General features: G+C 47.1%; 1 protein-coding gene across 1 annotated transcript in view; it reads left to right on the plus strand.

The window, feature by feature from the left end:
* The first annotated feature begins 369 nt into the window (after positions 1–369).
* CACNA2D2 (calcium voltage-gated channel auxiliary subunit alpha2delta 2) overlaps positions 370–16444 on the plus strand; it is a 1194468-nt gene continuing 1178393 nt past the window's right edge. Inside the window, exon 1 of the mRNA XM_085627677.1 lies at positions 370–486. Within this exon, the coding sequence (XP_085483803.1) occupies positions 370–486 (117 nt within the window). The remainder of the gene's footprint in view (positions 487–16444) is intronic.

Consider the following 16444-nt stretch of genomic DNA (forward strand, 5'->3'; position numbering starts at 1 on the left):
AGGGTTATGTATGATAAAAGGGGGTCAAGTCTATTACGTGCAGCGGTGGAAGTAAAGTCTCAAGCTGGTGCTAAGCCCTAAATATGGCAGGAACTGTGTAATAAGAGCTACAGACATTGATAGGCCTTACAGGCAGAGTGCTGGAAATGGAGGAGGTGGTACGCGGGCCTGGGAGTCGCAGTCGGACTGCTTAGGGGCCTGTGACAAACCCCTACCGAGGGCGGTATCCACGAGCAGGAAGAAGCTGAGCAAAGGAAAATTCCGGGCACCGATTGGCAGTGTGATTCAAATGGGCCAACAGGTCCCCCCCCCCCACCCCCGGAAAAATACTGAGTTATAAAGGCAGGTGCCGGGGTCCCCAAGGAGGTCATGTGCCTGGAAATGGTGAAGAATGAAGAGCGGGGGATGAGAAAAAGCATACAGGGATGCGAGACTCTGGGCATGGAAGGCAAGGATCGGAAGCGTCAAGGAACTGCAATGAAAGTGGTTTGTGTGAGGAACAGTGAAACAACACTAGGTCATGCAGAGAGGGGCATTAGGACACGCTGCTGCTAGGCAGTAAAATAGAAGGGGGTGTGAGGAGAGCCAACAGATGTTACTAGGCCTTAAAGTGGAAATATGAAAGATAATGGCTATTTCTAACAAACGATGTGGGCATAGAATGGGTGAGAAGCACTTACACCATACCCTACTAAACAGTAGTACAAAGGTAGTGGTAAAGGTGGGTAGGGGTGATGATTAAAGGCACATTAGGACATGGTAACGAACGAGAATGAGCAAAGCAGAGGCCTAGAAGTCACGAAACACGGTCCTCTGCCCCCCCTCCTCCGTCACGTGTAGTGATGGCGCGCGCTGATCGAAATGATGTCGGCCCCGGCAGTGAAAGAAGAGTGAGTGAGCAAGCAGCATGGCGGCTGCTGCATCTCCCCCCTGCACCACCTTCTCTCTTGCGTCTTTAATGGAGCAGGTCAGCCCGTGAGTGGAATTCGTAACCGCGCCTCCTCACCGCTTGCCGCCGCCGCCACCGCTGTTTGGAGTCACGCTAATTAGAGTTGCGGGCAAACGAAGGAAGGGGAGGGGGTTGGAAGTACGTTTGATTTTTAAATGCCATTTTGCTCCTCTGGCTGTGCCCCCCCCCCCCCCCCCTCGGGTAATCTCGTCTTTTTTACACTGTGCCCTTTATTTTGCCTCCCCGCTGCAGCCAAACCGCTCTCCAGCGCGCGGACCGTCGATATATGTCTTCTAATAGAACTTTCAGTCTTTCGCTCTGTCTTTTCTGCTTGTTGTAAGTATGTTGTTCTGCACCTCAAACATCGTCAATCGGCTCACATGGGTATCAGAATTAGCTACAGTGCCAAAGGCATGGTGGGATGATCGAAAATGGAGTTGAACAAGGGTGGATAAGACAAATGCAGAACTTGAGTCGCCACAGGCTGCCGGTAGCGATTAGCTTTTGTTCTCTGATTAATGCTGTTCAGGACAGTGACTGCTAATTGAGTATCAGCGATGCCACTCTGCACGCTGTGGCTTTGGTTGACTGTGGAAGCCATTTTGTGGCTCTTGCAAGGAGCATTGCCTTTCTGGACCAGGGTTTGGTTTGTACCTGTGGTCAGGCCGTGTGCTTGACCGGCGAAGGTGGATGGGTTCAGAAGTAATGTTGTGCTGCTGCTGATTTTGAGGTGTGTGACTATGTGGAGTGAATTCCATTTTGGAGGCCGAATAACGAACATTGGGGCATATCAACAAGGGCTTTATCTCTGCTTTTTTGGCGTTAAAAGCCAAAAAAGGAGAGATAAAACTAGCACCCTATCAACAACAGAGTGCTAACATGCAAATTGGCATGTTAGCACCCTTTAACTCTACGCTTCCCTTTGCATCTCTAATGAGATGCAAAGGAGGCGTTCCAGAGTAACATAATAGGAGAAATGTCGCTAAGCGACATTTCTCCTATTATCAAGAATATCGCTAACCCTGTTAGAGACAAAAAAAGCAGCGCTAACCGCGGTTAACGCTGCTTTTTTACGTCTGGTATTTTTCTGACTTAGCCATGATATCCTATGGAAGGAGGATATCATGGCTAAGTTTGTCTGTCCCTATCAACAAGCTAACGTGAGATTATCACTGGGTTTCCAGCGATAATCTCACGTTAGCCACTTAGCGTGAGGATTTTTATCGCTATTGAGATAAGCGTTGCTAATAGCACGCTATCTCAGCGATAAAAATCCCCGCTAGCCGGCGATAATTATCCTAGTGCTAAGTGTGCTTAGCGATAATTATCGCCGGTTGTTTTTGATATGCCCCGTGTTGTTATGGAGCTAACATTGATGCCTCTTACTTAGTTTTCTCATGTTATTTCTGGGCATATTTTTCGTGTGGGGAGGAGCTGGAGTTAGTAATTTCAGTGTCTACAATGTAAGCAATAGTATTGGGCAACAAAAAATGATATGCATTGAATAAGAAAGTCCATAAGGTGAAGTATATTGGAGAGTGCTTTGAATTACCTGAATGGGAAAAATACCAAACATTCTTATTTTTTAAACTTTCTAAGGTGGTGTTATTTCCAAACCACATGGGTCCATAGTCTCCAACACTGTCAATTCCACCTTAGGGAGATTAAGATAGGCATGGTACTGACCAACAACCTGTTCTTTTGGCATACTGCTGGGCCTTGCTATAATCTTCCCACACTTTCTTCCTGAGGTTGTACTCGTCATTTCTAAGCATTATTTAAAAGACATTTTAGAGCCGATGTGGCTATTTATCTTTTCTATGACACTGTCTTAAATAGCGTTTATCTGCTGCATGTTTTTCGGGCAAATTCCTAGCCCTAAGTACCCGACTACCTGTGACATCTGTATCCTGTCTTTTATTTTGGCCCTAGCATCATACTAATCCAGTGTTCCTGACAATAAGAGGTCAATGACCTGTCTTGTGATCAGTGGCTTAGCTAGACGTTGGGACGCCCTTGGCGGTCACAGCATTTGCTGCCCGGCAGCTGCATATAAAAGCGGCGGGCGGTGCTGGTGATTCCCGCGACAGCCGCAGGTAAGAGCGGAGGGGGTGGAGGCTGCCACCCCCAAAACCCTCTCGCTCCAGGCTTGCTACGCCACTGCTTATGTTCTAGAGGGATGCACAAAGTGTACCTTCATAGAAGATAGTGGACCACTGTCCCAGGAGTATCATATGGAGAGCGGCAACAGCGACTGTGTGTTTAAAGATATATAGTATTACAAGACCTTTTTTCTCTGTGTCAGTGAGAACGTGGTCTTTGATCCACACCCATTTAAAGCTTCATTTTTATGTGACACCCAACTCATTGCGGAAAGAGCAGATGTGCATTTTGAGTTTGTGTGCATGTGTATGTGTATCTACATACAGTAAGAGTGTGATACCTCTCTGGGAGTCAGGCTGCATGTGTGGGTGTGTCAGTCCTCACTATGGAAGTCAGTGAGATCCATTTCAATTTTGGATATTTAACGTGACACAAGATAGAGTGAGGATAGGCTCTGCCTTCCAGTGTCGGAAGGAGGTAGAGCCAGACAATGAATTGAAAAGGATGGAGGCAAGTCTACCTTTAGCTAAACCAAGAAGGCTATTTTACTGAGAGGCTTCTGGTTAGTTCTTCCTGAGTACTGCCATTTAGTAGCTCCTTGGTTAAGGAGTGGAACTACACTTTCTGTCGTTTACGATGTGTAGTTTGTACATCAGGCCTGTTCCTTTGTGTTCACTGGTTACTATTTAAGAAGTACTAATATCTGCCTGATCAGAGACCTCACACTTCATTGTACCCATGTTTTCAGTGCTTCTTTGTTTGAGCCAGCCCCCAGTGCTTCCTTCTGCGCGAAGCATCACTTTACACAAAGGCTGTATCTAGAGAGCAGCTTGGAAGTGAGCCAATCCTAAATGGTTCTCAAGCCTGAGACAGTGGATCCAGATCCTGTCTAGAACATGTGTATAAAAGTGAGGCCTAAACCAATCCACTTTGGCCCATTTCCAAGTTCTTCATGACCAAGGAAAGGAGTACTTCACTGAGTTCTTGAAGGACTGCTGTTTGACCAGGACTGGCATCTGCCTGACAGCCAGTCTCCCAGGTTTGAGGGGACGTCATCTGAAGTCTGCCCTTGCTGTGGTCCGCCTGGTGCTTAGATGCCTGCTGGCCTTCCTAATGAGAAAGGAAAGGAATGTATTTGGCCCTCTGGGGTGAAAGACTGCTCAGCAGTAGAAGTCCTGCATGCGTGTGGCACGAGGACCTTCCAGGGAAAGCAGGCTACATTAGAGAGCGGAGCAAGGAAGAACCCATGTTATGAGGGGTGTTTTCCGGTGTCTGTACCTGATTCCTCCTGGGAACTTTCTCAAGCCTGGGCGTAGTGGGCGTAGTGGGGCTACGCGGAGCATCATGGAGTGGGGGCAATCTACGCACACCCGCACACTCCGCGTAGCCCCACTACGCGGCACCCGCCTCCCTCCCGCCCGCTTTTAAAATGCTGTGAGAATGTTCCAAAACTTAAAAAAACAAGTTTAAAGTACTTAAAATAACTTACCTGAGCTGCGGCGTCCCGGGGCTCCCTCTTCCTTTTCTATCGCTGACTTGTTCCTCACAAATGCACATGCGTGGGCGCCCGCGCAGGCGCATTTGTGAGGAAGAAGTCGGCGAGAGAAGGAAGAGGAAGCCCCGGGACGCAGCAGCTCAGGTAAGTTATTTTAATTACTTTAAACTTGTTTTTTTAAAGTTTTGGAACATTCTCACAGCATTTTAAAAGCAGGCGGGAGGGAGGCGGGTGGCGGGCAACTCGCTCCGCCGTGGGTGTGCGTAGCCTGCCTGCCCTACGCCTACTTCGCGGATCGCGAAGTAGGCAAAACTACGCACACTCCGCAGCCGGAGCGTAGCACTGCGCCCAGGCTTAACCATAACAAGTATTGCTGTATCCGTTGTCAGCTGTTATAGGCTGCAAACTGGAGCTGCTGTTTCAGCCAGAGAAAGAAAGTGCATCAATGCTAAGTGGAGACTGTTGGCCATGGCCTTTCTTAGTGGATTTCCCAGAAACCTTTAGCTTTATCTCCTCCTGGTTTTTGCTGATTCTCTTTTCATTGCCTTAGGACTCTGGGCACTTTCCCACTGTAAGGCAATATGAAAGCGCATGCGCCCTTCTTACCCATCCTAGGAAGTGGTGCTTACTTGATTGGTTTAGGTGTTGTACCTGTGAGTGCCCTGTAAAAAGGTAAAACACATACCCAGGGCAGGTGCTGCTCTGGCTAATGGTGAGACGCAGCACTGATTGCGCCACCCACCAGAATAGCCTTTCAAACATGTATCGAGTCTGCCTATGGGTGCACAGTAGCGCCTACGTTCAAGTTGACATTTCTAACTCATTAGCCAATCCTGAGTGGACCTTCCACTACCACGAGAGTACCCCTAGGGTAAGCCCTGAGGGGTGGAGCAAGTGGTAGACGAAAGGCAGGACAGGTACACATGGATGTTCCCGTTCCAGATAGTGAAGAACCCCCATGTAGGTTTTCAGTGGCGGCTCCTTCTCTAAGGCGGAGGAGCGTCGCCCCACTGGTCTTAGAGCAGTGAAAAGGGGGAAAAAATAAAACGATAATAGCAAGGTTATGATTGTTTTATTTTTGGTTGATGTGGGCTGGGTTAGGACAGGGAAGGGCTGGTGGCTCAGTATGGGAGTAGCAGTGGGCTTTGCACACTCATTGCGCACGACTGCTTGGCTGGCCGATTCGGCCGGCCAAGCAGTCCTGCGCACTATGCATATTACCCAGCAGGCCGTAATGGATAGCCTGGTGGGGAATATGCACAGGCTCCCTGTCCTGATCTGGGTGCTGATCCATGGTGCTCAGACTAATCCCAACACTGCATTGCAGCATTGTGATTGGCTCAGGGGAGCCTTTGTGCCGCGTGTTTCCTGCAGCTTGTTCCGGACTGGAGTCAGAACGAGCAGAGAAGCAGAGGAGAGACGTGACCGTTGAAAAAGGTAAGAGTTTTTTAAAAATATTTTGAACCCCCCAACCTCATTCCCTACCAGCTTCTACTGGGGTTTCTCCTGCCTAGGAGGTCGGCTCTCCCCATGGGACAACAACCGGGTTTCGCTGATTCTCTTTTAGTGGCCTGAAGGCTCTGGGTACTTTCCCACTGTAAATGCAGTGTGAAAGTGTGTGTGCCCTTCCTACATACTTTAGGAAGTAGTGCTTACCAGATGTTTTTAAACATACCTCAAGCATGCCAATGCAGGTCTGTGGGTGCACACTTGCACCTATGAGGTTTTTAAACAAGTGTCAAGTCTGCCATTGCTGGCCTATGTTTGCACAATTGCACTTATGCTCAGGTTGGCCTTTCTAAACCACTGCGAATCCTGAGGGGACCTTTCACTACCACTAGGGCACCCTTAGTGTAAGTCTTAAGGGTTGAAGCAAGTGGTAGGTGAAAGGCAGGGCAGTTACACATATGTGTTCCATGCCCAGGTAGTTAACAATACCCATGTGTGTTTTCACTACCTATGAGATTTGCTCTTCCCATAGGTTGACATGCGGGAATGGTTGAAATTGCTTCAAGCTACAATAGTGCCTTACAGTGGAGCAGCCTCGTCATGTTTCCTATAATTGGATTCACAATGAGAAACCTTCTTTTGTGGTAAATAGAAATTAATAGCTTAGAAATGCCACTTCTAGAAAGTGGGGATTTCTCGCCTTTAAAACTCTTTGTGTGCCTTTTAGTTTGACTCCAGTCCACACTGGAGGATGGGGAAACACATCTGTGCATTCCCCAGAGACAGCTATAGACATTGGGCAAGCAATTGCAACAACAGACCTCTGCCTTTTGAAAGCCTTTCTGGATGGATTGGGGGGGTGGGAGGTTTTGACAGTTGGCCTCTAGAAAGCCATGTCATGGCCTCATTAAAGTATATATCTGAATTCCATGGCCCCATGGCAGACAGGACTGACATTTAGGGCAGACATCTGTGGTTCAAAGGGTAACCCTTAACCACCCAACTTCAAAGGCACAATACAGTATAACTACTGGTGCCATACTTCATCAAGGGAGAGATACACTTGGGGGGATATGGACCGGAGATCCTGGAACTGTGTGCTGTACACTGCCAGAGGAATCTGTTGTGCCAAGGAGGATTACTGCCATTGGAAGGGACCGTGCACCCTTCCTGAATAGTGGCTGGCCTGGGCTGATTACCTGCTGCTGTGTAGCACCTTGAAGTGTGCTCCTCAAGGGCTTGTTGGCTTTCCCCCTGTTATCTTGTGGAGGTCTCAGGAACATCAAAGACCTCCTGCGTGGGACCTACACCATCTACTTGTGACACATAGAGAGTGGAGACCTCTTAAGTTCCCACATTGTCTTCTGGATCCCAACTGGTAGTGTGGCGTGATGTTGTGCCTCATTTCCAGGGAGGTACGAAATGTCAACTCTTCATTGTGTGTGCCTGGGATTGTCTGGTGTGACTGGGATCAACACGCATCAGATGTTGTGCCTCATTTCCAGGGAGGAACATAATTGGCAACTCTTTGATGTGTGTGAGCGGGATTGTCTGGTGTGACTCAAATCAACATGCACCAGACATTGTGCCTCATTTCCAGGGAGGTACAGAATTTGCAACTCTTTATTGTGTGTGACTGGGATTGTCGGGTGTGACTCAGATCAACATGCACCAGACATTGTGCCTCATTTCCAGGGAGGTACGGAATTCACAACTCTTCATTGTGTGTGACCGGGATTGTCGCTACGCGGATCTCCACTAAGTGACCTAAAAACTCTGCCGTGCTATGTAGAGTTCCACAAGCTGCAGAGTATGTCTGATCACACCGTTCGCGTTGATTTTCAGTGCCGGGTGTTTGTCCCAAACTGTAAAATCAGCACAATTGGCACCATGCACAGCGCAAGAGGGCGCTGCTTCTTTTCTGCCCCTCGAGTTGATTTTCTACTCGAGTGGCAGCTTTCTCAACATGAACAGAAGGTTTGTCAACGTGAGCAGTGTTGACCATCCGCGACCACCCGCATTGAGAAATCCGACTGCCCGCGTTGAGAAATCCTGCCGAACGCATTGAGAAATCTCGCCGAGAGGTGTATTCTCCCCACTCGCACTCGCCGACTTGGTGATGGCGAGCGAGGAAAATACTCCACTCCGCTGCACAGAGCAGAGTTTTTTGCAACTCTGGGTGCTCCATGGAATGCGGAAAACTCTGTGAACAGAGGGGAGTTCACTGCCCAGGCCTAGTTGTGCCTCATGTCCTGGGAGGTACTGAGTTTGTGACTCTTCATTGTGTGTGACCGGAATTTGCTGGTGCAACTCGTATCAACGCGCACCAGACATTGTGCCTCATTTCCAAGGAGGTGCGAACAAGCAGAATATTGTTCCATGGTGCCAGGATGGCCTGCGTGCTACTTTGATCGATGTGTGTCTGATGGGGTGCCGCCTTCTTCCTAGAGGCTCTCCTGCATCATCCCCTATTCATCGAGTGTTCCTTTTGTGCCTTCAGTGCAGCAGACCAACTGCCCTCTCCTCACCCGGCCCGATGACTGCGTGTTTGCCAGGTAATATTGCCTAGACCGGGCCTGGGTGGTGAGAGTTATTGACTAGGCTAAGGAACACTTCAGAGAGCGATCAGAATTGGGTCAAGAGACTGTGTGACCCCCTTTTTGCTTCGCAGAACTAGGGAGGTGCCAGAAGACACAGTGTGAAATCACTTGATTGAACGACTATCGCCCTCAGCCCACTTCTGCACCGCATACCGTGGATGAACTTCCTGAATAGTAGCCAAACCTCCATTTGTCAACTGCCGCCTAATTAGCCCTGCTACCTACCCCCACCTTCTTCCCAGGGACCCTGACTAAGTGTGACTCCGGCTGCGATCGGCCTACAATCAGAGGGGAAGGTTTTCTTTCTCTCCAGCCCATGGGTGGAGGGTAGTCAGGGTTATCTGAATGGTATAGGAAGGCTTGGACCAAGGGGTCTGCATGTGCATTATAAACTGACCTGCTAGGTATCACTTCCACAGCATTATGGTGCTGTGCACATGTGTTCGAGAGTGCTCCATACAGACCTTCCTGATATCCGTGGCACCGCGTATCGGTGCTGAGTGAGTGTGTGGGAGTGGCTGCCTTTTATTAATTACACGGTTGTGCTTTACACATTGATTCCTTGCCAAAAGAACCTACATCTGACATTGGTTTTACCCATGCGGCCTTGGCCCACGGTGCTGTTTAAAAGTTTTGTAATTATCTGTATGTACGCATTTCTATATCGTCGTGATCTGGTGTGTACCCTATAACTGCGTGGTATTGAATTCTAATATTTGAGAGGGTGGACCTGGTTCTGACAACATTTTGCACTGCATAGTGGTCCTGGGGGGAAAAGGGGGGGGGGTAAAGTAGGATCTTACCCAAGTGTGCCTATTGCTGATGTCATTTTAACATGATCGGGCCTAGTGCTGCTAGTGATATTTCCTAATGAGAATTATGCCCAAAAATACATGATGTTCATGTTGTGTTAATTAATCTGTGTGTTGAATACAAACTTTATTTACTTACACCACATGTGAAGTCTCTTTTGTGACGCTCAGTGTATTTATTGTGTGAGTGTGCTGTGCAGATGCTTTACACATTGCCTCTGTAATAAACCTGGGTGCTCAGTGCCAAGCTACCCAAGGGTGAGCACAGGTTATACAAAGAGTGTAATTAGCCAGCCCTGATGGGAGTGGTAGGTTCTGCCTGGCTAAGGCCTCGCTTCAGCCAAAAGGACGTGCCAGTTCAAACAGAGCCAGTCAGCTGGGGAGGCCATAACTGCTGAAGACACTGACCCTCTGATGAATCACCCCAAGGGCCCCAACAGCCTTGCGCAGTATCTGTTTGTATTTGGCTGCAAAGGTAGCAACTGATGAAGACAGTGGGCCACTGCGTAAAGACCCGCCGTGCTGATCTTGTCCAGGGATTCATGTAATAGAAGCTGCCACATATGCTGACGATGTGGGCTGCACCCACCACAGTGCCTAAGCTACAAGAAGATTGAGAAGGTAAAATGGGACTGGTATGCAATTGATAAAATGGACTTGGATTCACTCAGAAGAATTGAGTGTGAGGAAGGGGGGTAAAAATAGTTACACTGATTTGCTCATCTAAATGCATTTTGGTAAAAGTGAAGCAATTAGTATATGTGCCTAATTCATGCCTCCGTCACATAAACCTGTGACTGCTCACCATTACTACCCTGGGATTCAAGTGCCTAGAGGGTAATACTTGGCCTCGTTCTCTGGGCCATAGTAGGATTTGTCCCCAGACTCTAGTGGCAAACAACCTCAACCACCATGATTGAGGCCCAGTACACACTGTCTGCTCTGTGGCCGCCGGAACGGAGTCTGAAAGCATTTTAACATGGATATTTCTAGGATGGGACAGAAGTTTGGAGTAATTCTTTCAAAACCTGGCTTTTCTTTTTCTGTAAGCATGCAGGGTCCGATTCACAGAACTAACTTAAGACAAAATCCTAAACTTACTACCATTTTGGTATTCACAGAAGGCACTTACTCATTTTGGTATTCACAGAAGGCACTTACTCATTTCGGTATTCACAGAAGTTAGGAGTCCTAACTTTAGGACTCCTAAATGCCTTCTGTGAATCCCGAAAGTCTTAAAGTTAGGATTTTTCTCAGTTTAGGAGTCGTAAAGTTAGGACTCCTAACTTTAGGACTCCTAAATGCCTTCTGTGAATACCGAAAGTCTTAAAGTTAGGATTTTTCTCAGTTTAGGAGTAGTAAAGTTAGGAGTCCTAACTTGACTACTCCTAAACTGAGATAAATCCTAACTTTAAGACTTTCGGTATTCACAGAAGGCATTTAGGAGTCCTAAAGTTAGGACTCATAACATCTGTGAATACCGAAATGAGTAAGTGCCTTCTGTGAATACCAAAATGAATAAGTGCCTTCTGTGAATACCAAAATGTTAGTAAGTTTAGGATTTTGTCTTGTTAGTTCTGTAAACCGGGCCCACAGGGCCTGATTACAAGTCAGGAGAAAGGGAGCGTTCATGTCAAATTTTACTATCCCCAAATCCAAGATGGCCGATGTTCCCACACATAGATTTCCCACATGCAGGAACACTGGACACAACTTTACCATCTGGTAAAAAATAACCTATAGAAATGACTAGAGGCTTTTGTTTCAATAGTCCAAGTTGTTTTTTTTAGGCATAGGGGAGCGTGTAATGCTACTGGAGGTGAGTTACCAAGTGGTAATGTAAGCAGAGCTAGCACCCTTCCACCCGGCCAGTACCATGCAACTCCTATTCAGGGAAAGTGTAGAGTGATGTGTGGTTCCTATTACTGCAGTAATGGACAGAGAGTGGGTTTTAGATCAGAAGCAGTGGTGGAGCTTCCGGCACTGGTGCCTGAGGGGCCGCTCCTGGCCAGGGAAGCACCATTAGTATTCCTGTATTGGAGCCAACCTGCCATCCCGAGGGAGATGGCTACATTATGCAATGATGGGGAAGGAGTGACTAACGCTCTTTCCAACAAAGACACATGATTGATGGATTCTCTGCCATTTTGTCTGTTTCTTGTGTCGCCCGGGTAGCAATACCAGGTTTGTCTGCATATTCTGAATCAGATATTTGCAGACTGCACTTGTACACACTGGCAGCAGTATGGGGTCACATTGCTGAATATTTATGGAATTGTCAGTAACATTTTATCCCAGGGAACAATATTTCTCCACTCTCTTTTCTCCTCTGTCCTCTTTAGCCATTTCTTTCTCAGCCCCTGCTTTCATTTATTTATTTATAAAGTTTTATATAGCGCAAACATTCATTCTTTAAATCACTTGGTCAGGGATACAGGAAAGATCAATGTCTTGTGATGCAGTATGTTGGATGCAGAGAAGGTGGATTGCATTCTGCATTGGAAACAGAGATGTCTTTCTTTCGTATACAGATAATGTGCATGTTTCATGGAATGTTGAGTCACATGTTGAGTATAATAAGGTTGGTGCACCCATTACATGGAAGGTTTATCAGATTCATGGTTCGTTCTCAAATTGGTCCATGGAATGTTGATACACACACCTTGTTTCATGAAGGGTGATCCTCAAGTTGGTTCCGTGGAATGTTGATACACACACATTGCTTCATGAATGGTGGCGCACAGGTTGTTCCATGGAAAGTTGATGCATACATTGGTTCATAAAGGGTGGCGCACAATTTGTTCGGTGGAAAGTTGATGCACACATTGGTTCATGAAGGGTGATGCACAAGTTGTTCTGTGAAAAGTTGATTTCAGTATGTGTTACTTTTTTAAAGCAGACATGATGCAAAATCCAGGTTGGTATATACAAACCAATGCCAATCACAATTTGCACTGGTTAGTAACCAAAAGTACGCAAGGCTGCGCAATGCCCTGCCTTGCATTACTTTGCCTCAAGGGGGCGTTCCATGGGTGGTGCATGAGCGTTTCGTGCATTCACCTATGGATTGTGACACAAATCAATATCTACAAAGAATTGTAGATATTGGTTTGCCCCAAAATCTTGAGCCTCCCTGAGGCAGGCGTAACAAGGAGAAATAATTTTATTTCTACTTTTGTTTTCACATGAAAAGGGTAAATTCCTGTCCATTTTAGATGTGAGGATGCCTTTTGTGCTAAATCAATAGAACCGAAAGCACAAGTACTGCGAAAGACAGATAATGTAGTTGATCTTATTCCTGCACTTAAGTGCCAAAATGTTACCATGAAAGTAAAGTTACTATGCAATGGCGTAATTTCAGAAATGTTCTGTAATGCGAAATCCCAGAAATAGCTCTAATTACATCGCTGTAACCGAAATTTCAGTTCAAGTGCCTAGTGATAAAGCAGAACAAAATATCTGGTTATATCGGTCTGCTCCAGAGAAGTTATTCAGTGATATCAACCAGGTCGGACACTGGAATCCTTATCCAAAAACATGGTGAGAGTCAGCTTCTTTTATAAGAGCAGTATGAGGCAAGGCACTCTCAGGGGTAGGTGCTGGATTATGGAATGATCTACCTCAATTTACTAGGCCCATTGCCATTTATCAAACATAGATTCATTTAAAGAGAAAGTAACTGACTTACTCCCATGAAACTACTTTAGTGATAGCCCGGGACGAATTATCACGAGTCGTAGATGACAGTGATATGGGTGGCGGGACCCTCTTGGAGACCTCTGCTGCCTTTCACATAGTAGACCGTGGACTTCTGTTACAGTCCTTGTAGGATGTAGGCTTGAAGGGGTGGTGTTGGAGGTTTGAGACTTAATTTCTGGTGGCCAGGTTCCAATCCTAAAATGGGAGCCTTAGGTGGCAGCTAAATCAGAAGTGGCATTGGGGGTCCCTAAAAGCTCATCATTATTCCATTGTCAGTCTTAGTAAGCCCCATTGGTTGTTAAGCACTTCTCTACGGTGACAACACCCAGGTATTCATCAGGCTCTTTCCTCTGCCATTGATGTCTGGTGGCAATCAGTTGGTGGATGAGCCACAACTTTCTGAAATTAAACTCAAATAAAACCAAGCTTTTGATCACAAGGAACTCCAAGCTGTTAGAAATGTCATGGGTGTACCCGGGGCTGGTGTAGGGTTTCTAGGAAGAATAGCACTTGCTTTACATGGTTTATCGACACCAATCAACTGTTGAAAACATGTAACACATTGTCACCAAGATGTGTCGGTCTCAGCTTGCACACCCACTATCTTTGCAGTTCTTTACTTGATGTTTTGTTGAAATGCTCAGCACCATTTCAGATGAAGATACTTTGTCAATTCTGGGAAAATCTCATCTTATGTGGAGGGCATTCCAAGTAAAATACACCCATCATGTAGTGACACCCTCCTTTGCCTATCTTCATGCCAATATCCTGGCAGCCTATAAGGATCACATTGTACACCAACACCCAAGCCTACTGAAAAACATCATAAGCATTCACTTTTCCAGGTAAAGCACCACAGCTTAGTACAGACGTGCTCAATGGTCTCAGGACTTCTGTATGCATTTCCAGGTAGTTGTCTCTTCGGAATGGGTTTTGACATCTTGCCAACTCTTTTTAATGGCAGCTATGGTGGACCTGTGACACGACCAATCACTCTGATCCTGCAGCAGTGTCCATGTCTCTCTCATCCTGCAGGTCTCAGATTCTGCCTCATCCTCCCTCAGCTGTTCTGTTAAGGTCACAGCTCCATCCTTTTGAGTCAGCGGTCTTCTTTCGTCACCTTCTTAGTTCCATGCGTTCTTCTTTGGACGTTTTACTGCTGCAGCTCTCGGGATTGGAGTTTAGTTTCTCCCTTTTGTTCTCCAGGCACAACTTATACAATATAATAAAAGTTTCATTTCTGGACTTTTATGTCCAAGGCTTATCAACTTCTTGAACATGCATTTGTTGCAGCACAACTTAATATGCATGAGGGCTCCTACCTTGTATGTAGGGACCACTCACTATTAATTCTATTGGGCTAATGCTGGACCACGTGGTTGCATTAGTGCTTTGAGTCCAGTATCATAGCAAGAATGCAAGGGGCCGTGGTGCGTCAAGGAAAATGGGCAATTTCCCTGCTGGTGGGGTAGTAAAATTCAGCGATTATCAGGGCTGAATGTGGAGCTAGTTCTGTGGGCACTGGTGCCAATGCACCTGCTACACCGATGGTAACGACTCCCCTGTTTGAGTCGCTGCTGGTGCATTGCACTTCATTGTAGGATTTTACATTCCTCCTCATTAGCTTTTCTAAGGGTAAATATTTCCTCCCTCTCCATCGACTTGTAAACAAACGCTGGCCCGTAGAGACATCTCTGCACTGCTCATGTCCACACTGCGGAGGGCTGCATGAGGGGCATCTCTCCAGGTCCATCGCGGATGTCGCTTTCTAGTGATGGAGTGGCAGTGGCTTTGTGATCAGGATCTAAGTAAGCTGCCATCCTCCAAACAAGGCAATGGTTCTGGGAGGTCAGCGGACAAGATGGCCACCATTTCTTGCAGTTGTCCTGCTACTTTATGGCCTTTTTGTTGGTTTGAAATGCGCTTTAAGGTGGTATTTTTCAGTCAGGCATCTGCTCCTCTTCACTCTTGGTAGTTCTTCTTCCTCCTTCTCCTGGGCAGATCACACCAGGAAAGTTATCAGCCACCAAGGAAGAGCGTCTCAGGCAAACATTCTCTCTGGTATGCAGGGTCCCTCAAAGTCCAAATGAAGTCCAGTTTCTCTGACCCAGAGGAGCTGTATTCATCTCACGTTGTACCATTGGCATCATGCCACAGTCAACTAAGTTGTGGTATTTTTTAAAACATAATATATTCGTTGGGGTTTTGCATTTTCTTGAAGGGATTTTCAGGCCATTTAGGAGCCAGGGAGGTAAACTAGTTAAGGGGTCATGTTGATTCTAGCCAGACTTCCTTAGCCGCAGATCCCTGCCTGCTCAGAACAATACAGGAGAAGGGTGGGTTGCACAGGCGAGCACGGTCATTAGTGTACACGGGAGGGATGTGGTGTCCCCCCTCTCCAAACCCTTCACAGTAACAGTATGAAGGAAGGTGGGGACCCACATCACAGGATCGGCATAATTTTACTTCCACTGTGGGTGCAGCGGTGTAGCATGGGGCACAATTCTTAGAGGCGCAATGTTGGGGGCACAAAATTGAAAATTTCGCCGTGCAATACTTGCCTTGCCCCATGCGCTTTGTGGGTGGGGGCTGTTCGCATGGAAACCACTATTTTATAGATCCGCACATAGTATCCTAACAGCAGTGGAGGCCGGCATGGCTCGCTGGTGGTACTGTGGGGTGTTGCACTGGGGGGAGTGCGCAATATAAAAAAAAACTTACCTTGCCGCTGGGTCCCGCCTCTCCACTCCTGTTCTCCTTGTCAAACTCGAGGAACAGGATGCACAGCCATTCCCCACTGACCAATTACAATGCTGCAATGCAGCATTGTGATTGGTAAGCACCCAGGCTCCCCTGACCAATCACAACGCTGCAATGCAGCGTTGTTATTGGTCTGAGTGTCCAGGTTGGACGCTCAGCCAGGGAATGAGGGCATGGCCATGTTCTCCATGCAGGCTGTAATGCAGCCTGTATGGAGAACAGGGGATGTGCACATGACTGTTTTGGGTAACCCGAGACGGCCAGCCAAACAGTCATGTGCACTCAGGAGTGGACAAACCACTCATCCCCTGACCTGCTCCGAGAGCCCGCCCGCAAAGCCTGCCCGCCCGCCCGCAAAGCAGAATGAAGCATAAAATTATAGTAATTCGAAGTTATTATCATTTTATGTGTCTACTTTGCATTGCTTAAAAGCAGTGGGGCGACGCTCCTCCGCCATAGTGGAGGAGCTGTCACAGCCTAACGTGGTTTAGCCCAAATATTGGTGACTCGACTTATAGGAGAGGGTCTCAAGGCCACTTTCCAACGCTGGGTGCAGGTATAAAGGACTACATCACTC

Source organism: Triturus cristatus, chromosome 9 (assembly GCF_964204655.1).
Source record: "Triturus cristatus chromosome 9, aTriCri1.1, whole genome shotgun sequence".
Lineage (NCBI taxonomy): Eukaryota > Metazoa > Chordata > Amphibia > Caudata > Salamandridae > Triturus > Triturus cristatus.